Genomic DNA, 24,842 nt, shown 5'->3' with positions numbered 1-24,842 from the left:
CTGTTTAGCTGAAGGGGAAGGAGAGAGAGGGAGCGGGATTGAGTTGCCTCCTCTCTTCTTTAAAAAGATTTGCGAAAGATGGCGACTAGCTCCGAGCGCAGTCCTCCTCCTTTTCCAGAGTCGGAGGACCAGGATATTTTGATGGACACCGAGGAAGTGGGACAACAACAGCGGGACAGCGACTACGGGGACGAGGACGAGGAGGGGGACGAGCTGTTCATGAGCACCATCGTGAGTCGCATTGCATTTTACGCGACGCTAAGAAGTGGCATCCAACCTTTACGCAGCTAATTTCTGTCAACAGAGCTAAAAGTTTGCACAATCTCTGCATTTCAGCCTCCAGTTGCGTTGCATTTGCACGAAAATTGCATAACTATTCATTGTTTACTTGTCATTATTACTGTGATTTGCTGCTACATTGCTTTTACGCATGCTAAAAAAGTTGAAATCTTGTTAGTTACGGGCTTTAACTTGTGCATTAATCAAACAGCTCAGCTAAAACTACTACAACATGAATCTTAATGTTTACTAAAAGCATAGTTGCAGTTGTAATGTGGGATAATGGACTTAAATGTGTAAAATCATTTCTAAAACTTTCACTTGCACGACCTAATTTTGATGGTACCCCATTCTAGTGTCTATAAACGTTTATTTTAGCTTTGAATTAGGGAAAAATATGTCTGAAAAGTATAAAATGTAATATATGTTGTTGTAAAAGATTTTAACAAAAAGAAACCGTCTAAAATCACGGTTATTTGACAGTTTAAAGTATTTTTTTTCTCAATGGGCATTGACCTGGCTCCTGCTGTCATGTGAGTGGGCTCTGATCACATGGTCAGAACCCGGATGTTTATCCTCAGGCAAAGTTCACACAGGAAAGAGTGGGAATTTGCTGTCTTTGATTTTTTTTTTTTTTCACTCTTGGAGTGAACTCAATTGTGCATGGAAAAGTTTAGTCAGCATTTTTGTATACCCAAAACTATAGCTGACTCCAGTAATGTGTAGAGTCTGTAGTTTGTCATGAAATGCCATAAGAGCAGCCTAAGTATACTATGCAACAGATGGTCAAGAATTGTTCAATACCACACTTATATGCATTTGAGGCAGTAGTGGAAGAAGTACTCAATTTTGTAAAAGTACAGATACTGGAGAAAAAATACTCAAGTAAAAGTAAATGTATTACATGAAAAAAGTACCTGTTTCAAAATGTACTTAAAGAGAAAAAGTAGTAGTAAAAATAAAAGTAAAAGTACATATTTTGAGGTCTTATGTGGTTTCAACTGTGATTTTGATCAACAGTACTGTATTTTGTTCAGTAGAAACAATTGAATCATTGTATATTTTTGTTTGGAATGTTCCATAGCATGCCAGTAATCTTGTTTATCTTGCATTTATTTAACTACATTCTTACTTTCAGTAGGGTCACCCCTTCATGGATCTGACCTGTAATTCGGCCCAGTGGTGTTGCATGCTTGTTTAGATATGTTTAATGCCATACTAGAACATTCTAGGCATAGTGATAGCAGGTCAGAAAAGTTGCATACTGCACATTCAGATTTCAGTTAAAAAGACCACAGGTGATCAATGGTGAAATCCACTTAAGTCATTTCTTTTTCTCAATCATAGTGAAGTGTGAACTCTCAGAGGAAGCATGTGTCTCTAGTTTAGCTTTAAAATTGTATTGAAACTAAAATAAATTTTTGAGTACTTTTTTCTGCATAAATTTAACTCCTGACCTGTGCAGGTGTAGCCTTGTGAGTGCAGTTTTGGGACATATACATAGATATACATAATAGTGTTGAGAGCTTTTGCCACGCCCCCCTTTTACTTGACTTATCAATCAGCAGGACATGTCTTTAGTCAATCAAGAATTTCTTAAATCCACTGCAGACCTAAAAATATAACATGATTTTTGCTATCTCACTCATCCCCAAAATGGTCACCAGTTCCCCCTTAAACAGATTCAGCTGCTGGGGAGGTTGATTTCATTGTGGTGCATGAATAAACAGTAGTCAGGAGATAAGACAGGACTTTTATTAGTGTCACTTCCTCAGCAGCACAGTTAAAGTTACATCTAGTAGGATTGAGTCTTTTTTGTTTACATTGTTATAGGGTTGAAAATCTTGAAAAATTGGGGAAAATCTGATACCGATAACTACTGAAACTAGTATTGAAACTAGATACTCATTTGAGCAGGTTTTAATACTAAAAAACTGCATTCACAGGACAGAAATTAACCTTACCTCACGTAGACTAGTATGCGAAATTACGAATGGAACCTACCTGGACAACTGAGGGATTACACAGATATAAGACCACATGGGAATATAAAAGAAAGTACTATGATTTAATGCTGCATATTATTTTCTGTTGTTTTAAAGAATGTTTTTATTATTGTGGTATGGGAATCTGTATTGTAGTATCGTAACAACACTGCAATAGACATACATAGTCATTTTCAACACAAGATAATAGTACTCACCATATGGTCTTGTACTAGTTCTGATAAATCTCAAGATTATTCTAAAACAGTCCGGGAAAGATCAAATTTTTGTATCGATACTTGCTCAAATGAGTATTTTGTAGTGTTATCACAATACTAACATTTCAAACTTGGTTTCGATTCTACTGACTCAATACTCGATACCAATTACAGTACAGTTTTTAAGGTATAGAATGTCATTTTCAACACAAAATAGTATTCCTTTAGGTTACACGAGGCCTTATATTTGTTCTAATAAAGCTCAAGGCATATAATTATACTAAAACTATGAAAGCTCAGATTTAGTCCTGCGAACGTGATTTTTTTGCAGTGTCGATACTTGTTCAAATGAGTATGTACTTTTGTTAGTAGTTTTTTTGTGCATTTTAAGATGTAAATCAGAGTATTTCCATAGAATTTGCCTGCAAGTTTAAGCTTTATGAAGTATTAAAACTGGAATCTTGATTTCACAACAGCATTGGTCAATTTGGAGTTTTGAAACTTCCAGTCAGAAGCTCCAGTGCAGGCCGAAGGATGTGATGCATCTAAATTATGTAACAGATGTAATTGCTGACCTAAGTTTCTCGCTAAATGGTTTAGAGTAAGGCTGACAAAGACACTCACTGTTCAGGCAAACTAGAAAAGGTTGCATGGGGAAGGGCATCTGGCGTAATACCTAGTAACACTAAAGCAGATTTTTAAGAATTGTTAAGAAGGTTTATCTGTCGAAATTGTTCAATTGTGAATGCATTTTTCATTTTTTTGCAAGAAATATCCAAAAGGAGTATCCTCAAATGTTTAACCTGACCTTAATTTGATTTTTGCTGGATTTGAACTTGCTTGAAAAGAGAGATGAATAAAAGATTGTGAACACATGTGGAAAATGTTAGATTGTTATAATGTTGTGCCTTGTTAGATTATTTTTCCTTGTGTTTACATAAAAAAAACAAATAAAAGTCACATGCTGGTTTGTTATGTTTTGAGAAGCTGTAGTCCAAAAGCAGTGCTCCAATGACAGCAATTTGACGTCATTATAAATTAAGTCAAAATCTAATTTAAAAAAAATAGCTTGGGGCTAATCAGGCTGATCATATGATAACTAATGATCACAAGACCTATTATGCAAAATTAACTGTTTAACCATAGTTGTTTCTCTTCTCATTGGCCCTCTGAATTTGTATTTGGAGTGACTCTATAACTATATTGCAAGCTCAAAAACAATGTGTCTTCTTTAAAATCCATTTTTGAAACTTTATAATCTGAAAAGTTATTAAAACATTTCACTGAATTTTTACTTTGAAATGCTGAAAGCAACCCCATTATTGATATGTATATTAGTCTTCACTTAGTTGGTTAGTTTTCCTTGTGCCTTTGAGCTCTTACTATTTGATTTTTGTGTGTATGACAGACATTTATGTGTAATTTACTTTGCAACCAGAGCGGACTTTGAAGTGGGCGAGACCGTTGGGCTCTTTTGCTCTTAAATTATATGGACATATAAAACATTGTGATCATCAGACAGTAACCAGCAATTGTGGCAGTGTTTTACAAATTACCCACATGGATGCTTGATGTTTGGGAGTGTAATGCCTTTTTTTCTGTCCTGTGGTGTGACACGCCTTTGTAGCAAAATCAAAAAAATATTTTCAAAAACAAATCTGTTCTTCAACAATTGTAAATAATAATAACTCACAAACATCACATAATGTTTTTGTGTAACTATTATTTTTAGACATTTTAACATGTGGTGCTCCTGTCACCCCGCTGCCACTATAAATCTATCATGTCAGGAATTTCTAATAAATGAACTAACATGCCTAACATGTCTTGAGCTGTAACATCTTCAAGAATATTTTTTTTAACAACTGAAAATGTGTTTTTCCTAGGAAATACAGCCACCACACCACAGGACATCATACATGTTCAAAGAGTTTCAAAAAAGTTTTCAGAAGAGTTTTTTTTTTTATGACAGCATTGAACTGCTTATATATTTTTTAGATTTAAAGTAGGGATAAATAACACACCACAGGACATTTGAGGGTTTATTGTGAAAATACAACTTCATTCTAAAACCATATGTAATTTAAAGATATATTTTAAGAAGAAACATATTTAGAAAGTCATTTAAAGAGACTACGCCGAAATGGGTGTCTCGTCAAATGCTGATCCTAAATACTTTTTTTTTTTTTTTTTTTTCAGAGTGACCCACCAGATACTGACACCACACCTGCAGCCACCAGCCAAAACACTGACCCTTCTTTGGAGTCACCCATCGACCCCCTTGTTGACCCCCTTATTGATCCCCTCAACGACCCCCTCGTTGATCCCATTAGCGACCCAGTTAGCGACCCAGTTAGCGACCCTGTTAGCGACCCCTCTGACAGCAAACCCATGGCAGAAGTCTTGAGCGAACCTTCGGACGATTTCGAAGACTTATCCAACACGGAATCCGACAGCCCCGAAGAACCGGCACCCTCCGATTCCAAAAACGACACAACTGAAGATTTTTTCGATCTTCTAGGAGGTGATAATGATGTGAAAGAAGATGCAGCGCCGATTTTAGATTTGACAGTTGAGTCTGCCGCAGAGGAGACAATCACTGAAATTACTGAAGTTACTGAAAAAACAGAGAGTGAACCAGCGAAAGAAACTCCTCTCGTTGATGTTACCCTTGATCTCTTGGTGACCGAGACACAACCAGAACCTGCAAAAGTAGCAGATCCTCTACTCGATCTTGACATTGATCCAGCTCCGATCGAAACTAAAAAAACGAACCCACCCGTCGCTGATATTTTCGCGGACGACGAAGAAGAAGGTAGCGATCTCTTTGCTGAGCCCAAACTTTCCAAACCATCCAAGCCAAATCCGAAAAGTTTATTCGAAGAAGTTGATGACGATCTATTCCCAGAGCCCTTGGGTGCCACAGCTAAGAAACCCACACCAGTCACAGTAACAGCGAGTAACGTGGCGAGTGTGCTAGAACCGAAACCAATAGTCACCAAAGCAGAAGTGGAGGTGAGGAGTAAAGGGGCGGTTTTGACAGAGCCAGAGGATCTTTTCACAGAGGAGGCAGTGGAGACGGCTCCGGTCACAAAGATGCAGAGTGGAGCTGTGTCGAAAACAAACGGACTACATGAAGAGGAGTCAGACATTTTTGCAGGTACAGACAATAACAATAGATTAACAACAGATTTTTAAAGTGGAAGTTTGGTGTAGTAATGTTTGGGTTAGGGTTGCACAACTTAGGGAAAAATTTACACAACTAGTCAAAAGATGGGACACACCTCATTCAGTTTTTCTAAGTTTACTACTTTTGACATTTTATATACATACACAAGATATGAAATATATGAAGTAAGCTATATATTTAGTAGAGTTATTTAACTTATTTAACTTTTTCTTTACTAAATAACTCCAGATATCTTGCTTCATTTATTTGATGTCTAGAAAATGTAGAAAGTGGTAAGAAAAAAGAAAATAAACTTTGAATGAGACAGCATGTCCAAACTTTTTACTGCTGCTGTTTCAACTCTCAACAAAGCAAAGGGGTGGTCAATTTGAGGATTTGGTTATAAAAGATACAAAAAGCATTTGGTAAAGTGAACTTTTTTTTCTTTGCTACATAATTCTATATATCTTACTTAATTTAGTTGATGCCTCCTGTCTGTATATCGAATGTAGATAGTAGTAAAAATATAGAAAATAAATTAGAATGAATGAGATGCTGCGTCCAAATTTTTGACTGATAGTGTATCTGTTTTTGTTTTTCTCACAAGCATTGCAATTGGATTTGTGATTTGTGTTGTAATAATAGGATTCTGTTCAAAGTTTGCATTTCGTGTCCAGGAGAACTGATAAAGACTGAAATGTGACCTGACAAACTAATACAAGAATCACATTTCAGAACATGTTTGTACAGATCTAAACTACAGGGTTAGCAGTTTTTATGTAGAATAAAAATGCCCACATACGTATTACTGATTACTGAAGAAGAGATTTTGCTCTCTTAGTGGAGGAAATTGGTGGAGGAAATTACACTACATGAAAAATTGCAACCCTAATATCTGTTTTTCCCACTTTCTCTTGATCTTCTTGTGGCTGTATTGTTCCTGTTTTTGTGTGTCAGAAGCCACAGTGGAGCTCTCTCTGGACAGTCCCCGAAATGAGAGAAAGAGAGAGACTCCCAAACCCTCTGCTCCATCCGCCCTGTCTGGAGCTACTAGCCTCACCAAGCCCACACCTGCTGCTCTGGAGGAGGTACTGTACACATACAAAAGTGCACTATTGAACCTAATGAAGAAATAAATTAAAGGTAATTCTATGGTCTCTGTGTTTCTGAGAATAACCTATGTGCAGCTGCTGTCTGTGCATGACTGCTTCATAATACACTAATACATAAACGTATACATTTGTGTCCAAAACAACTACAATAACTTCACTGAAAAATCCACAGAAGCTTCATGATTCCATAACACCACAGCAAACCCACGTTTAAACACTTGGAAGCCACATCCATTTCATGCTTGACTCCTCTGAAGAAAATTGCAATATTTCCCTCTTAAGTCCTGATGTCCCATAGAGTCTCCAGAGGCCCACATAGAAATCTATAAATAGAAGACAAAATTAATTTTCTAAGTATAAGGTTCACTCACAGTTCTGTGTCCGATCTGAAACAGTCTGTGCTCTGTGCTCAAAGCATTCCCAGTGACACACGAGCATCCAGCTGCTGCTGTACAAACGTAAACTATCTGCTGGTCTAACGGTCATGTACAGCTGCGAAAGTTTTCAACAGACAGAGTGGGTATCAGCCTAAAGACAAAACAGCAGAGTTTACTCTCTCCATTAGGCCGACAGCAGCAACAGCAATGGTGTTCCAAGCCCACTCCACGTCGCAGAGATATCCTGCAAATCTTCACTTTCGATAGCAATTATAAAATCTTAAATCAGCGTATGTATGGACAGAAGGCCCAAATGCAGGAAAATCTATGTTTATGAAAATATCTGGGTATGTGCAGCTAGGGCCTTGGACAAGTCTCAAGGTTGGCTCTCCTCTCCTTTGGGCAGCATACATTCTCAACCCTCAGAACAGTACTTCCAGATTAAAATGATTTCTGGATGGCTGCCAAATCCATTTCAAAAACACTATCCAGATGATTACCTTTGAAACCTTTTGTGCCATGAATCACTTCTGGTCAAATGAGGACTACATCGACTAGCGTGCATCAGTTTAAATTTACTAGAAAGTTACTCATTGATAAAAGGAAACTGTGTGTTAGTAAAAACATGGCATCAGCAGTTTGTCTTTGTTGCAGTTGGAAGAAGAGGAAGAAGAAGAGGACGACAAATTTGAGATTCAAGTTTCAGTGAAAGAGCCTGAAAAAATAGGCAAGTGTCTTTAAAGCTACACCGTGTATCTTTTCTGGTGAAGGGTCCACTACCTGCTTCTTTCCAAGATCAGTGTTGTTGCTTTGCCTGGTATGGCATTGAACTTATCTATTCCCATGGTAACAAGTAAGTAAGTTAGTTACAGGTCAGATCTGTGGCAGTATGACTTAGCTCACAGAATGAATGCATTGTTTGCATGGTATGTGAAATAAAAAAACACCTGCAATTATAAATGGAAAATAGATAGGTTTAATGCCATACTGTGGAACATTCAAGGCAAAGCGAGATGATCTTACAAGCACAGAGCAGCGTTGAATATTGTACTTGTGTTTTGAGGAATTTTTTACTAAATCTTTGTATGTTTTTTTTCCTTTAGGGGATGGAATGAATGCCTACATGGCCTACAAAGTTTTCACACAGGTAACATTACTGATGATGTTATTTAATGCTTACTTAAAGTGCATATAACTTTAATCCCAACATTTCACTAAAACAAAGTAAAATATACAGTATATAATTGTGTAATTATATTTAAGATTTGGTTAAGTTTGTTTTACTTCCTGGTTACATTCGAGCAGTAGATGTGATAAACCTAGCGGTAATTGTATAAATGTTACCTAGCAACCATAATGTACTAAAACTTTTAATTTATTTTTATTAGTATAGTCATAACTGTTGTGTAATTTAAACAACACCTTTATTTATAAAGGAAGATTTATTATAATTTGTTAGTAGAGAAAGGTATTCTCAGCGCTACTTCCTGTGTTTTTGTAGTTTTCAAATTTATTCTACAAATTGCCACTTAAAGGACCCTTGTTACTTTTTTCTGATTTGTGTTCTAATGTTGTTTTCTTATCACACAGTCCTGGAGTTGTGTTTTGTTTCATTCAGACATGTTTAACACACAAACCCTGCATGTTTAGGCTGAGTTGTTCTTTCAAACAGAAAACACTTCACCTTGTGATGTCATGTGGTAATACAAGATATGCATCACTGTGTTTTTGAACTCCAAACACCTTCAGTAGAATCATTTGGGTAATTTCAGCTCTGGAATTGCCAATCTCTACTACACAAAGGGTAAAAGTTAGCTCTTAATGTGAAAACTAAAATTATATGACATCACAAAGTGGAACAGAGCAGTTGGAGCTTTGGAGATGTAGACCGACTAACAATAAAGGATTACTCAAATATGTGTGAATGAAACAAAACATAACTCAAGGTTTGTTTTTGATGCAATAACAACATTATAACACAGCTTAAAGCTCACTAGAGTCAATTTAGCATAATAAAGGACCTTTAACTGGTGTAAAACTATAATAAATATTGACACAAATACTATCAAACCAAGTCACAATTAGAAAAACATGGAAACCTGTCATATGCATTTTAACTCATGAAACTGCAGTAGACTAGCTGTTCTAAAATTCTCAGAGTCAATTCATTGTAAACGTCTTTGTGTATAGCAAGTCACAGCAGTGTATTCATAGTTCTTTCAGTTTCTAAAGTATTTGTGACCTCTTTTGCAGACCACGCTCGCCATGTTTCGCAGTCCAACGCTCACAGTAAGGCGCCGCTACAGCGACTTCCTGGGGCTCTATGAAAAACTGTCCGAGAAACACGGTCCAAATGGATACATAGTTCCACCTCCGCCAGAGAAAAACCTGCTGGGTATGTCCAGTACTGTAATCTGAATTCATTTGCTTTCATGTTAGGGTCCAATAATATTTAAGACAGATGTTAAGATGCAGAGTTTTGTTGTAATATAGTGAGTTTTTAGGTCACCAACAGACATCATCAGGTTTAACATTTGTAAATTTACAGTTTGGATATTTCACAGCAAAGTACAATGTAATCAATAAGAAAACTGTCTCTTGTATAAAATATGGTGTATGAGATTGCGTTTTGTTGTTTCTTAGGGATGACCAAAGTGAAGGTGGGTAAGGAGGACTCTTCATCTGCAGACTTTCTAGAGAGAAGGAGAGGGGCTTTGGAAAGGTGAGAGATTACATTTAAAGGTGTATTATGTCACTTTTCTGATGGAAGGGCCATTTCTATCTTTCATTTATTCAGTTATTGATTCAAAATACATGCTACAGGCAAAGCTGATGATCCAGGCATTCTATAGATATACAATATGTGTATATATCCCTTCAAAAACATGCATCTTACTGCCAGTGGGCTTTCGTCTCCATAGATCTGATCAGTAATTGGGCTGGTGACTTATTTCATGCAGTAAAGTCAAATTTGTCTTGCCCCTGTACAGATATATTGTGAAAGCAGCTCTGTAGTGTATTGTAGGAAGAACTTTGAACCACTGCAAACTGTTTACTAGTTCTGTTTTTCACATTTTTAACACAGTAAAAATTTGGTATTGTGCCTTTTTAATTATTTACCCTAAAATTGTTGTATTATTTTGGCAGGTATCTCCAAAGAGTGGTCAGTCACCCCACGCTTCTCCAAGACCCTGATGTCCGAGAGTTTCTGGAGAGGGAAGAGGTGAGTGGTACTTTCATTTCATTTTGTATTTATTTTTATGTATTTATTTCTTTTATAAATTATTTTTTTTATTTATAACTGTACAGTACTTAATCTGGATTTACTGGTTATTGTGACTGAATGTAAACATAAGTGAGATGGATAAATTATATCTACAGAATAATGGTTAGCCTTAGTCTATTTCATAGACTTGTTTTAGTGTCTGTACTGAACAGCATGCAAACAAAACCACCAAATTTGTATTTACTGCAGAGCTCTCTCAGCCAGATGGAGGCAGTTCATTTGTGCTAATTGTATATTTCCCTTGTGCACTCCTCCTCAGATAAAACCTGCTTCATAATGGGTGTGCGTGTGGGGACCAAAATCTGTATACACACACACAAACACACACCATGAGGACCTGTCTCACTTATGGGAACAGAAATCAGGTCACTATGACATACTAGAATATCTAAAAAAAAAATAGAATATTATGAAAAAGTTCAATATTTTTTGTCACTCATTTCAGAAAGTCAAACTCATATTACATAGACTGTCTTAAGTGAAAGCTCAGAACCTCCAGTATTCCCTCACTGAGCTGCAAAGGCTGCACTAGCTCTATGTTAGGATTGGTCAATACCTAAACCCCAGCAACTGCAGCCATTCAGAACAGAGAGAGGCATTTTAGTTTTAAACCAACTGGATTTCAGCATTCAAGACACTGGCAACCCAAATGACAGACTCATGTGAGACTCATTCTGCTTTCTGTTTGGAGAATCGTCATAAGAAACAAATTACAAATTATGACAAAAACAACTTGTCCATCTTGTCCAGTGTTTTTGTATTTAAGAATAAATCAGCATTACAGTAGTTATCAGGAAAAGATTGCAGACAGATAAGCTTTATTGTCTGTTCCAGCAGGTGACAGAAAATATTTTTTTTTATTTGACAAGGCACAACATTCATCATAAAGACCACACAAATACAAAAACATTAACAATATTGAAAAATGGATCACAATAAAAAACAACAGCAGTGGTCTGAGTTCATTTGATGGAGTTCAGAGTGGCAATAGCATTTGGAATGAAGGATTTTTTGTATATGTGTTAACATTCCAGAGGGTCTATTATATAATTTGAACATGTTAAACTCGTATTTGGGACACAGTTAGGTCATCTTTATGCTATTTAAAATCAAAACCTTTCATACAGTTCATTTAATGTTGGGCAACTAGTGATTATGGTTAAGCTTAGGCTTAGTCCCCAGGAAGTGAATGTAAGTGGATGTAATATTTTGTGTTTGCAGTTGCCGCGGGCAGTGAACACGCAGGCTCTGAGCGGGGCTGGTTTCCTGAAGATGATCACCAGAGCCACAGACGCTGTCAGTAAAATGACCATCAAAATGAACGAGTCTGACGTGGTGAGTGCAGCTCTTCCTGCGGATACACGGGGATTTGCATTTCAGGCAAATGTTCTGCTCCACAACACAGTACAGATCTTGTAGCGTGAAGGGAAGCAGAAGTTACAAGGTTAATGAGTTCTAAATCATTCAAATTTTAATAATGGGAAATGGTGGCAAATACCTCCATACTTCTATACATGCTTAACTACTATGTATTCATAATTTATGAAGGAATTGCAGTTTAAGGCGCTGTACCTGATTTTTACTGTGTTAAAAATGTGAAAAACGGAACTAGATCATTTTTAAATGGTTTGTAGTGGTCCAAGATTATTCCTCACTTATGTTAATACTTTATTTATCCCAAAGGAAATTCATTTACATTATTAGACAATAAAACGCTTTATAATTAGATGCAAGCTGTACACAGTGGACTTATTTCAACCTCAAGAGCTGTTTAATATACCTAATATATCTTGACTGGGGCAAGACACATGAAAATGGCTTAAACTAAATCTTCTATCTTGATTTGAGCTGATTTTGAAAACTCAGTGTCTTATTTACATAATGGTGACATACTTTAAATAGGCACTGAACTTTGTTGTCTTTAATCTATATCTGTATTTTGAACTTGTATGACCGTAAAAACCTTCCCATATCTAATAGGGGTGTAACAATATCCAAGTCTCACGATACAATATTGTCACGGTATAAACTTCACAGCACAATATTTATTGCAGTATTTTGTGGAGGCTAACAAAACTGTTAATCTGCTATTTTTTCCGCTTAAAATACCTTGACATAATCCCAAAGAACTAAGACTTGAAAGTGCTCAGAACTGTTATTTCTTCATGTAGTCTACACTGAAATGGAGCAAAGGATCATGGTCGACTATACAATATCACAATATTTCAGTTATTTTTGTATCCCTAATATCTAATAATAATTAATAGTGTAAAAATATACTGTTTTACTAAGAAAACAGTTCTTTTTCTGAAAATAAGTGAATGATTATTCACATTATTTCACATGTGTTTAAAATGTAAAGGGATTTCTATTTTTGTTTTGCAGTGGTTTGAGGATAAGCTCCAGGAGGTGGAGTCAGCAGACCAACAGTTCAGGAAGCTTCATGCTCTGGTCGAATCTCTGGTGCTGCACAGAAAAGGTCAGATTAAAACTTATGTAGTTAAATGATTTTTTATTTATTTATTTTTTCCCAAGGTGTTTATTTTTGTCTAATGTAATGCCAAGTTGTGCTGTGTTAGACATAACTGAGGTATTGGCAACTAAGAGAGTAACCTAATAATCTGTATACTGCCAAAATGCCTTTACACAGCATCACTTTAGCATCCCTTGGGTCAAATGTGTTGCTTGATGTAATGTAATAATGTAATGCTGAGTTGCGTTGTGAGTTGCTTCACCACTAGAAGTCACCAAACTCTACAATCACCTGTTCTGGGTTCAATTTTTTCAACTAGTACAAATAACCCTATAACCCATAAAGACTGATTTAATAAATATATAATAATTCATATGTATTGGTGTAATGTAAATGCATAATATATAATGACAGCTGTTTTAAAACATTTTAAACTAAATTATAAAATCTGGCTCTCTGGTTCTCACCTGGTTGTGAATTTGACTCCAGAGCCTTTCTGTGTGGAGTTTGCATGTTCTCTCTGTGTCTGGGTGGGTTTCCTCTGGGCACTCCACTTCCCCTACTATTATACTATGGATTAATTCATAAATTTGATGTTTATTAAGAAATAGATGCTGACACGTGATCTGTAGCTTTTTTGAGAAACTCACCTTTAATTTTTTAAATATATTAACTATATTGCACTCAATTGATTCTTGTGAGCTTTAAGCCGTGTTAGAATGTTGTTACTTCATCAAAAACATACGTGGAGTTGGCTTTTGTTTCATTCACACATGTTTGAGTAATCCTTTATTATTAGTTTGTCTACATCTCCAAAGCTCAGAATGCTCTGTTCCAGCATAGTGTAGGGGTAGTTTTCAAGTTAACAGCTACATTTTACAGTAGAGACTGGTAAGTCCAGGGCTGAAATCATCCAAATGATTCTAGTGAAGGTGTATGGACTTTAAAAACTGTATTACCACATGACATCACAGGGGTGTATTTTGATGAGGAAACATTATAATAACATAGATCTGAAACTAGCATAATATGATCCTTTAAGCTTTTTTAATTTTTAAACCTCATGGCTCTACTGTATCTGTCTTTTGTCCAGAGCTGTCCACAAACACGGCGAGTTTTGCGAAGAGCGCAGCAATGTTGGGTAGCGCGGAGGATAACACGGCTCTGTCCCGGGCCCTGTCTCAGCTTTCCGAAGTGGAGGACAAAATGGAGCAGCTACACCAGGAGCAAGCCTCTAATGACGCCTTCGGACTCGCAGAACACATTGCAGACTTCATCAGACTGCTGGGGGCCGTCAGGGTAAGGATCAGTGCGGAAGTACTCTGAACCAATACTAACATGGGTAGAAAAATAGATATGGTGGATTTATTTTGTCCTCTGATACAATACTGTTTGTTTCCATTCTTCTAATCAAACAGACAACTGTGTAAATGACCCATATTACATGATTTTCTGTTGATCTGTTTTATAATGTTGTTTCCTATCCACAAACAGACCTGGAGTTGGAAACACACAAACCTTGCATGTTTAGGCTGAGTTTCTCTCTCAAAGTCAAAACACTTTGTTCGACCTTGTGATATCATGCAGTAATACAGGAAGTGCTCCACTGTGTTTTTAAACTCCACACAGATTCACTAAAGTCCTCTGTTTAGTCTTGGATTGGCCAATTTCTACTGAACTAAAGTTAAATGAGCTGTTAACTTGAAAACTACTCCTATATGACATCACAAGGTGGAACAGAGCATTTTGAGTTTTGGAGATGTAGACAGACTAATAATCCAGGATTACTCAAACATGTGTGAATGAAACAAAACACAACTCCAGATCTTTTTTGATGAGGTAACAACATTCTAACATGACTTAAAGCTCACAAGAGTCAATTTTGTGTAATAGAAGATCTTTAAGCAGTAACCGTAAGGTGGAATGAATAATACAAATGTTAATACTTAACTACTAATTTGTACTCAAGTATGGTCATGAAGTTCTATTGATTTTTAAGTTGGAAGTAACTGAATAAATACTAAGCAAGTGGTGAACCCTCCACCAGAAAAGTTATACAGTGCAGCTTTTTAAATCTAAGAGTCTAAATTTCATCCACCTTACATAGTGTTAACTATTCAAAAGGACTTCTTAGAATTCACTTGAACAACCCTTCCGGTCAACATAAGGAACTATCCACACTTGGTTACTCTATCGTGAGCTGTATTTTAATATTCTAATCTGACTTTATTTACATAGAGCTTTTCACAGATAGAAACAAAGGGTGTTGTGAACTAAGGCTGTGCAATTGATTAGAACAGTATTGGCTAACATAAAGACCAATATCACAAGAAAATAAATGTATTGGGACAGTTGGTAGAGAGTTTGTCCATTAATCTGAAGGTCGGCATTTCAAATCCTGCTCTTGACGTCAACATGTGTACACTGGTGTGTGCATGTGTGCGTAAATTAGTGAGTGGTTCCTTAACGTAAACAGCTCTGAGTGCCTTCGAGGAGGAAAGTGCTTTATATAAATATGCGACCATCTACTATATTGCAACACAAATTTCTCTGTTTTACAAATGTATATTGTTTTTGGAAAGTAAAAACAGACAAAAAGGCAGGTTTTCTTAGTTTAATTAGTCATAGTTTTTATTTTTGACCAGTAAATAAAGGCATGTGTATTTTTAATTTAACTGAACTTACTGTTAAAAAATAATATACTATAAGATACAGAATAGTTACTGAATTTTGCATGTGTTTCTCATATCCTGATGTGAACTGTATTTGTGTGGGTCAGGGGTCATTCGATCACCGCATGAAGGCGTGGCAGCGCTGGCAGGACGCTCAGTCGATGCTGCAGAAGAAGAGAGAGGCCGAGGCTAAACTGCTCTGGGCAAATAAACCCGACAAACTCCAACTCGCCAAAGAGGAGATCGCAGAGGTAACATAACAAATATATAACAGACGGAACACATGAGAGAAAAATGCATGTGACAGTTTAGACTACTTATTTTACTAGTTAAAGTGCTTTGGACAGATATGACTTGGTTTGATGGGGTAATATTTGTAGTACAAATATGTCATAGTTTTGTTTTGCATCAGTTAAGTGGCAGTTTGTGGGGAGCAGTAGAAAACAAAAAGTTGTGAAATACAGGAAGCAGCGGTGAGTTCTAAAACGGAATAAAACAGAGTTTAAACATTGATTTAACAACAAGGAGGAGTTGTATTTATTTTTATGTGTCAAACCACGAGGGGTTTTATGATTTATGATGTTAGATGATTTAGACAAGTTTTGGACTTTGTTAACTTAATGCTTGCAGGGTAACATCTCTACATATTTAATATCTACTGAACGTGTCCATAGGCAGTAAAATGATAACTTTCACCAAAATTACCAAACCAGGTAGATTTTTAGTAAAACCTTAAATATATTAAATGTAATGATGTTTACTATGTTTTCATGAAAGGACCGGTCACTTTAACATCACGATCTATAAGATAAAGACTCAAAATCTTGCCCGTTTTTAGTATATGTATTTTGGTGAAGTGTATAATTTCCTGGTTGGGCATTGGCAGCAGATATAACATACACACAGAGGTAATTCCATAACTGTTACCTGGCAATTATAAAGTAAACAAGGACCAGAACTTGTAGGATGTAAAACTATGATAAATATTAAACACAGGTACTTTCCCATCAAACAAAGTCAGAGTTGGAACACGAAAACCTGTCGTATGCACTTTATATGGTTTTAATGTGTTAATATTTTTCTCTTTTTTTATTCTAGTCAGTGGATAGGGTATATTTTGTTGTATTAGTGAAATTAAAATATAGATTTATTTTAGATTAGAATAGTGGTTCTCAATCTTTTCACATTAAGTCTGAGTACCACCACATCCATTCCAGATCTACAACAGAACAATTCTAGGTCTGAACTAGATCCAAACCAAGTCAAAAATGGGACTATACACTTTACAATTTACTTCTTATATAGTAGTTCTAAACCAGGACTGAACAAAGGATGACAAAACAATGAATTTAATTGAATATTAGCTGGAGTAACATCAAGTTTTTGTTTCCAGTGGGAGGCCAAAGTTACACAATACGAGAGAGACTTTGAGCGAGTATCGGCCACTGTGCGTAAAGAAGTCCTGCACTTTGAGGTACATAAATGAAAAATTATTCTGAATCATTTGAATTTAACTGAATATTTTGTTGGTTACATATCCGTTTGTGTGTGTGTGTTTTTGTCTTGCAGAAAGAGAGAACGAAGAACTTTAAGAGACAAATAGTGAAATATCTGGAATCTATGCTTCGGTCACAGCAACAAGTAAGTGTACATACAAGGAAGGAGTGAGAGTGAATACATGGTACAGAGGAGGGACAGCGATTATATGGTACACCTTTTCAATGGCAAAAGTAGTAGTAGTTTACCACTGTGTAGCACTTTGAGAGGCTTCGTTACTGTAAAACCAAATCCATGGGTTTTGCAGCCGTCCTCAAAGTCCACAGTGCCATGCCCCCCATCAATGCAAAGATCTCACAGTAATAAGTCTCTAATAATAATTTACACTGACATATTGTATTAAATGTAGTGTGTAGTTTTTCTTTACTTAACTCTTAATATGTAAAAAACAATAATTATTTATTGTAGCACATTTAAACAAAATCTTAAACAGTTCAGTTCAAACCCCCTGCTGCAATGCTTCTGAGGTCCACCAGGGGTCCCCGGCAGTGGTGGAATGTAACAAAGTGAAAGTAGTAAAGTACTGGTACTCAAGTGGATACATTTTACTTTTATGTCACTACATTTGAGAGTGAAAAGTTATTATTGTCTGGGACCAGCTGAAAAACTTGAGGGTTTCTCTTTAACAGAGCTGTAGTTTGAGCAAACAAAAATATACAAATAAAAATGTCTACAAAAAATCTATTCATTTGTTTCTAGTGAAAAAAATGCAGCTCAAATCTTGTATGAGTATAATTACATTTTAAGATTTATAAGATCTCTGCATGAAATACTTTCTTTAAACTTTAATACTTTTACACAAGTAGATTTGTCATGTGATACTTTTACTTATTTATACCGGAGTATTTTTGTGCTCCGGTATCTGTACATTTACTTAAGTATCAAAATTGAGTACTTCTTCCACGCCTTTGGTAACCACTTGTATATAGTAGGGATGGTACAAGATTTCGTGAGACAAAATTGCCACAGGATCGTGTACACAAGAGAAAAATTATCTTGTGAAATATTTTTTCCCATGTGTTTATATTTGGGTTGGACAAAAACAAAAAAAGAGTCACGTGTTGGTGAGTTACATCTCTTTAACAGTTCCAAAAAGCAGTACTAAAATAGAAACAACAATATGAAACCAAATTAATAAAAAATTGTGAGGCCAGAATTGGAAGCTGAGTCATGAAATGTATATATTAGAAATTATGTTAAAATCTCATCTTGGCCCAATCTCGTATCTCGTGTTATGGAAATTGTGTCTCACCCCACAAGACGAGATATTCCATACAAAGTAGGAAAAAAACTGAGGCACTCAAAAAGTACAAAATAATTAAAAGCCCTGATGAAGGCTGAAGGGCTGAAACGCGTTGGCGTATTTTAACTTTATCTGCCATGTGGTATTAAAGGCTTTTAATTATTTTGTACTTTTTGAGTGCCTCAGTTTTTTTCCTACTTTGTATTTGAGACTGGTCCCTACACTGAAGAGCACCAAAAGAACAATTCTGCACATTTTTTGCATATCCAAAGTAGCACTCCTGCCCCCAAAGCTTTGCAGCGATATTACATACATTTTGTCTTGTGGAAATTGTATCTCACCCCATCCCTAGAATATATTACAGTGTTGTGAAAAAGTATTTGCCCCCTTTAAGACGTTTTACTTTTTCTGCACCTTTGTCCAATATTTAAGTTTGCTTGATCTGAAATGGCTAAGAGTGACAAAGATAACTCAAGTAAACACAAGTAACTGACAATTGCTTTTCTTTTTTCTGCTTCCTTGGATTGTGTCATGATGTTTTGGGTTCAATATGGCCTACTTCACCTTGTCAGACAGGTTCTGCTTAAGTGATCTCTTGATTTGAAAGGTCTGGCAGCATCAGTCCTAGGTGTAGTTATGAAATTGAACTTAGCTTTTCACAATAATATGATTAATCAAGTTACCTTACCAGTTAACAAGGGGGGGCAATTACTTTTTCACACTGAATCATGTAGGTTTGGATAGTATTTTTCTCTTAACAAATAAAATAATCACAGAAAAATGTATTTAATATTTAAGTTTGCTTGATGATCTGAAACAGTTAAGTGGCATACATGCAAAAAAGTAAGAAATCCGGAAGGGGAGAAACACTTTTTCACAGCACTGCATGTAGATTTTGTCTTGTCTGGAGTACTAATTGTCTCTTTGTTGTTTTGTTTTACAGCTGATAAAGTACTGGGAGGCGTTCTTACCTGAAGCTAAAGCGATCGCCTGATGCCTCCGTGTGGCCACAGCAGGCTGCCTTTTTCTTATACACTTTACCTCTTTGCCTTTAAAACCAAGGATCGAACCAATTGTAGAAAGGGAGATACAATCAAAGCCGTTTTTTAATCACCTTTAACCTATAGTAGCTCTCTATTGTATTTTGAATTGTATATTGTCATTTAATCTTTCACAAATATTTTCTTATTAGATAAAAAAAAAATACTACAATGGACATATAAGAAGTACCGGTAGTCTGATGATTCATTTTGATTTGTAAGATTGAAGTGCACTGTGTAACTTTTCTGGGGAAGTGTCCGCTAGCTGGTTGCGATGTTGCTTTGCCTGGAAAGTTTCACAGTATGGCTTTAGCTTGTCTATCTCCATGGAGACAAGCAGCTCAATTTCCACATCATCAGATCATATCAATAAAAACACACGTAACTGAACAAATGGAAGATAGATCCAAAGTTTAATGGCATATTGTGGAACATTCCAGACATTAGGGTTGGCAAAAGTATCGAAATCAACTTTGAAATTTTAGTATCTTGACAACACTACCAGACAAATATTTCTTCGTTGGGATAATCAGTTGACGGACCACCCCCGCTAGAAAAGTTCCAGAGTGCATCTTTAAATAAAAATATGGGTTTGTACTCAGGCTTTGTTCGTGTTTACAGTGTCTACTCTTGTTAAAACATTGTAACGACCCAAGCTGAAGAAAGTTGCCAGTGTTGATCTAAAAGAAAAAAAAAAAAAAAAAAACACTATAAAAGGGATGAAATAGACTAATTATCAGAGCACTTCCACTTGTGTTGGAAAAAAGTACTTATGAATACCAGCCAATGTTTTTCTTTGAATGTGTTAAAATGCTGTGCGGTTAAACAAAGTGGCATTAAAAAGAGCAGATTTTTGTCCTATAAATTCATTGTGCAATAACTAGAGTCGGCCAGAAGAGGGCGTAAAAAGTGCACTTCTGGCTCGTTAAAGGAACTGTATGTAAGATTTTGATTTCAAATTTCATAAACGTGACCTAAATGTTCCATGTTCCAATCAAATATAGCTTTTACTAAGAACAAGTGTAATGCCGATTTATTCTTGATTACAAAAACATTGGACATGATGCCAAGTATTTAATTTTTTTTATAATAGGCTCTATTCATGCTTATGTCACAAACGAGGAAGACGTTTGGAAACATGCAATGACAGCTTCCGGCGGGCTCTGTTTGCGGTGGTAAGTCTGATAGAATCTAGGAAAAATGAGAAAATGGCCCAGTTTTCTTCATCTCCATGTCATCATAGGGTTCAGTTATGTTCGGCTAATCATAAGTTTTCATAATTTTCCCGCTGACACACAACTCCAAGCGCACTGGGTACATGCGATTAGAAGAGATGAGGCGCCAAATTCAAGATGATTCCAAACAGCACATACGTATGGAGTCTTCATTTTACCGCTGATCACATTTACTTCAGTGGATATGATCACAGTCGGTCGTCGAGTCCATTGTCGGGAACTACACCAGAAGTCGTCATCGCATGTTTCCCAACGTCTCCCTGGTTTGTGACGTAATAAGAAGTGAATAGAGTGTGTTTGGTGTTTTGGTTCTCTACAAGATTGTCCTATCAGAAAGCAGAATGAGTCTCACATGACTCTCATTTGGGTTATCAGATTTAATGTTATAATCCAGTTGGTTTAAACCTAAAATTCCTCTCTCTGATCTGAATAGTCACTCCCTAAACCCCAGCACCTGAACCAATTCTGAATCAGTGCTAGTGCAACCTCAGTGAGGGAATTCTGGAAGTTCTCAGAAGAGGCATGGCCTGTTGTCCAAGTATCAAAGGTACAGTGTAGTCCATGTTATATACTGAAATCGTACCTGTTATTATTTTTTCTTTATTTTAGTAATACACAGTTTACTTAAAAGACAGAATGCTTCAACTGGTCAATCAGGGCTGGGCAATATGGTGATTGAAATCAAATGGTGATCTGACCCTTGCTATTTTGTTTAATACAGCTCTATGGTCAAAACAAACTTGTCAACACTCACACTGCAGATCACACAGCTGGATTAACCATTCACAATGAAGATTCCACTTTCAAAAACTGAAGATGGCTTTAGTTACTTCTTAAATACTTGAAGACATGAATTATGATCAATAGATTTTTTTGTCATATTGCCCAGCCTTATGGTCAAGATTCACTGAAATTATATTATAGGTCAATACAACAGAGGTTCATGAAAATATATATTACAAAAACAAAATAATAAAAGTCTAATAGTGTAAATTGTCCATATTATAGTAAAAAATATAAAACTAAACCAAAATTTTGACTGAATCTTATATTCAAGAGAAAAAAAAAAAGTACTATTTTGAAAATTGCCACTCCTATGAAATGTGTAAACAGTATTTCATTTACAGGAGCACTATGTAACTTTTCTGTCGAAGCTTGTCTCCATGGAGATTCTGTTGCTTTGCTTGGAATGTTTCTCAGTGTCACAAATCTAAAAACATGCATTACTCACCTCTTCACAGATCTGACCTGTAACCTTGTCTGTTTTATCCACGGTGAGAAACAAGTTGAATGCCAAACCGTGGAACATTCCAGGGAATTCCGTGGAGACAAGCAGCAGAAAAATATCACAGTGTAGCTTTAAATTCTGTACAAAGTCTTTACAGTCGCTTTGGTTTTATAGGACAGTAGGAGTCGAGCGGATGGTTTGGACAGATCTGTGTTTAAATGAATTCTTTGTCAGTGCCTTTCTAATTCAAATGGAGTTTCATAATGTTTCCGATGAGAATTTGGGACGACGCTGCCATGTTCTTTTACGTTTAAGCTCTTGAAACGACCGAGGTTTATCTGATTTAACTGGATTCAGAACATGTACTGCTAATGTCATGCTTTTGTGGTGGGGATTTTTCTGTTTAAAGTGCATATGACAGGTTTTCATGTTTTTCTAATTATTACTTTGATAATTATTGACCACAGGTACTATCAGTGCAGAGTTTTATACCAGTTAAGTGGCAGTTTGAGGAAGAAAAGTTGAGAAGAAAAGTAAAAATACAGGAAGTAACGCTGAGTTCTAAAACATTTTTCTGACATTTTAAACCTTCATTTAACAAAATAAAGGCGTTGTCTTCTATCTGGTAGGTAATACTTATGGAATTACCTCTATGTAATTAAAATGGTAAGCTAATTGAAGAGGAGACTTTTTTAGACAAAAAATCTTAAATTTAGATATATCAATTTGAAACGTCTCCTATAGTTTAGTACATAAATGTAAGAAAAAAGTGTATTACAAGTTTTTCATCATGTAATGTAAACCTCATATAAAATGAAGGTGTTATATGTGTAAAAATTGCCAAAAACTGCCACCTTTTTTTTTTTTCAAAAACAGAAAAAATGAAAAGAGCCACATTTGAATTTCTTGCTTCTTTTTGATGAGACATTAGATACAAAAAAATACACAGAGGGGATTTTGGATCTTATTTTGTATTTGAGTAAACTAGATCTGACTGAAAATTTGCCAAAAATTCAGATATCGCCTCATTTTTTTTAAACTTATAGAAATCAGACAGAATTTTTTACCTGTAGTGTCTTGTCTTAAAAGTGCATTGTGTAACTTTTCTGGTGTAGGGTCTATCATCTGCTTGTTTCTATGGATACGTCACTGATCTGCCTGGAATGTTCCACAATATGACATTAAACACATCTACTGGTACCTTACAATCAATTCAATTACAGGCGGTTTTAGAACTAAAAATATCTAGAAAAACAGGCATTCTGACTGAGCTGGGTCGCCTCTCCGCAGATCTGACCTGTAACTTGTCCTGGTTTGGTCTCCATGAAAACTGAAAAGTTTAATGCTATACTGTGACACATTCCAGACAAAGCAGTAACATCTCCATGACCAGAAAAGTTACACATTGCACCTTTAAATAATAATATTTGGCTAAATGAGTAACCTGTCATATGCACTTTCACTTTGAGATTAGTTAGAATAAACAGATCAGCTTGTAATCTTTAAATTTGAACGAGGCATTGCATTTAAAAGAAAAACATGCAGGTATAGCATTGGGTCTACACACATTGGAAAATTTGAATGAAAAAATATTTGCTTTTATAATTCATGCTTTTTTCTAACAAAAATTTCATTATAACATCAATTACTAAACCTGAAAACAATGAATATTAAAACTAACTCTTAAATCTAACTGTAAAATAAATGTCCATAAGTTTACATTGTTTACAAGCACAGCAAGAAAAAAATCATTATATATAAGTAACATTTCTCAAGTACTAAAAAACAAGAATGTATAAATGAAAAAATTACAATAATATAAAAACGCATTCATTTATTTTTATTTGGTTTAATTTTTTTATATAATTTTCTTGTCATTCAATTTTTACGTTGTCTTTTTATTTTAGAAAATTTCAATTTGAGAATAGTTGTTGTTTAAGGTTTACAAAATAAAAAAAATCTATATATACACAATTATTATTTTGAAGCCAGGATTGCATTGATAACATATGAATTAAGTGCTTCCCACAATGCATTGCTGTATAGATCCAACACTATTGCGGCCAGTCTCCTATATTTGAGTAACAGTCTGTTTAATTTGGTACATTTTTGCACATGTCACCCCGAGAATCCTTCAGAATAAGTTGCCACTAAATGTCACCATATTGTTTTGCACAGAGTTGACCTGTTTGTACCCGGGCCTCAAAATGTCCGCCGTAAAAGTGCACAGTGATGTCAGCAGCAGCAACAGGCACGGTGTTGTCCTTTGCTCTCAGTTAAATCAATAAAGTTGCACTGTTTACACTTCAGAAATGTGGTGTTTTTGTGTGTTACACTATTTTCTGATCCATGTTCTAATGTTGTTTCATCATCACAAACAGACCTGGAGTTGTGTTTTGTTTCATTCACACACAAACTCTTCATATTTAGGCTGAGTTCTTCTCTCAAATGGAAAATGGTCTGTTCCACTTTGTGATGTCATGTGGTAATACTGTGTTTTAAACTCCATACACCAATCTCTACAAAACAAAGTGTAAAAGGTAGTTTGAAAACTATAACTATGTGACATCACAAAGTGGAACAGAGCATTTTGAGCTTGAAAGATGTAGACTGCCTAATAATAAAGGGTTACTCAAAGGAGAATATTCAGAATACTCACTTCTTCAATACTTTAGGTAGATGTGAGTCTGGTCACTGGTGAATCTCCCTGAGGTCAGATGGGTGTGATTGACAGGTGGATTAGCCAATGGGGACAAGCATGGCCCATTTGTATTTTTAAAAATGCGTCAGAGAAACATGGTTGAATTTCTGCAGGGTTAATGAGCAAAGCACTAATTGGATTTTATTTGTAAATGTTACGTGACCAGTGAGCTCCTTTGTTTTACATGTGTCACTGAAAAAAAAAATCAAATTGGAAGATCACGTTTGGCTGGGCAATTCCGGTACATAGTACAGAGTACTGTATTCT

At 35.8% G+C, this 24,842-nt stretch overlaps 1 protein-coding gene across 1 annotated transcript; it reads left to right on the top strand.

Annotated features, from left to right (window-relative positions):
* The first annotated feature begins 78 nt into the window (after positions 1-78).
* LOC110158676 (sorting nexin-1-like) lies at positions 79-24,187 on the top strand. The gene is made up of 15 exons (XM_020923194.2): positions 79-231; positions 4,682-5,642; positions 6,609-6,739; positions 7,795-7,867; positions 8,244-8,287; positions 9,394-9,535; positions 9,784-9,862; positions 10,288-10,363; positions 11,648-11,761; positions 12,812-12,905; positions 13,993-14,198; positions 15,679-15,822; positions 16,965-17,045; positions 17,141-17,212; positions 19,315-24,187. Exons 1-15 carry the CDS (start codon positions 79-81, stop codon positions 19,363-19,365), a joined length of 2,421 nt encoding a protein of 806 aa, XP_020778853.2. The 3' UTR covers positions 19,366-24,187.
* The last annotated feature ends 655 nt before the right edge of the window (positions 24,188-24,842 follow it).

This window comes from Boleophthalmus pectinirostris, unplaced genomic scaffold (genome assembly GCF_026225935.1).
Source record: "Boleophthalmus pectinirostris isolate CB_2022bp ecotype Guang Dong unplaced genomic scaffold, ASM2622593v1 HiC_scaffold_2, whole genome shotgun sequence".
NCBI lineage: Eukaryota > Metazoa > Chordata > Actinopteri > Gobiiformes > Gobiidae > Boleophthalmus > Boleophthalmus pectinirostris.
Note: the sequence above shows the minus strand (reverse complement) of the source record. Positions and strands in the feature narration are given on the sequence as shown.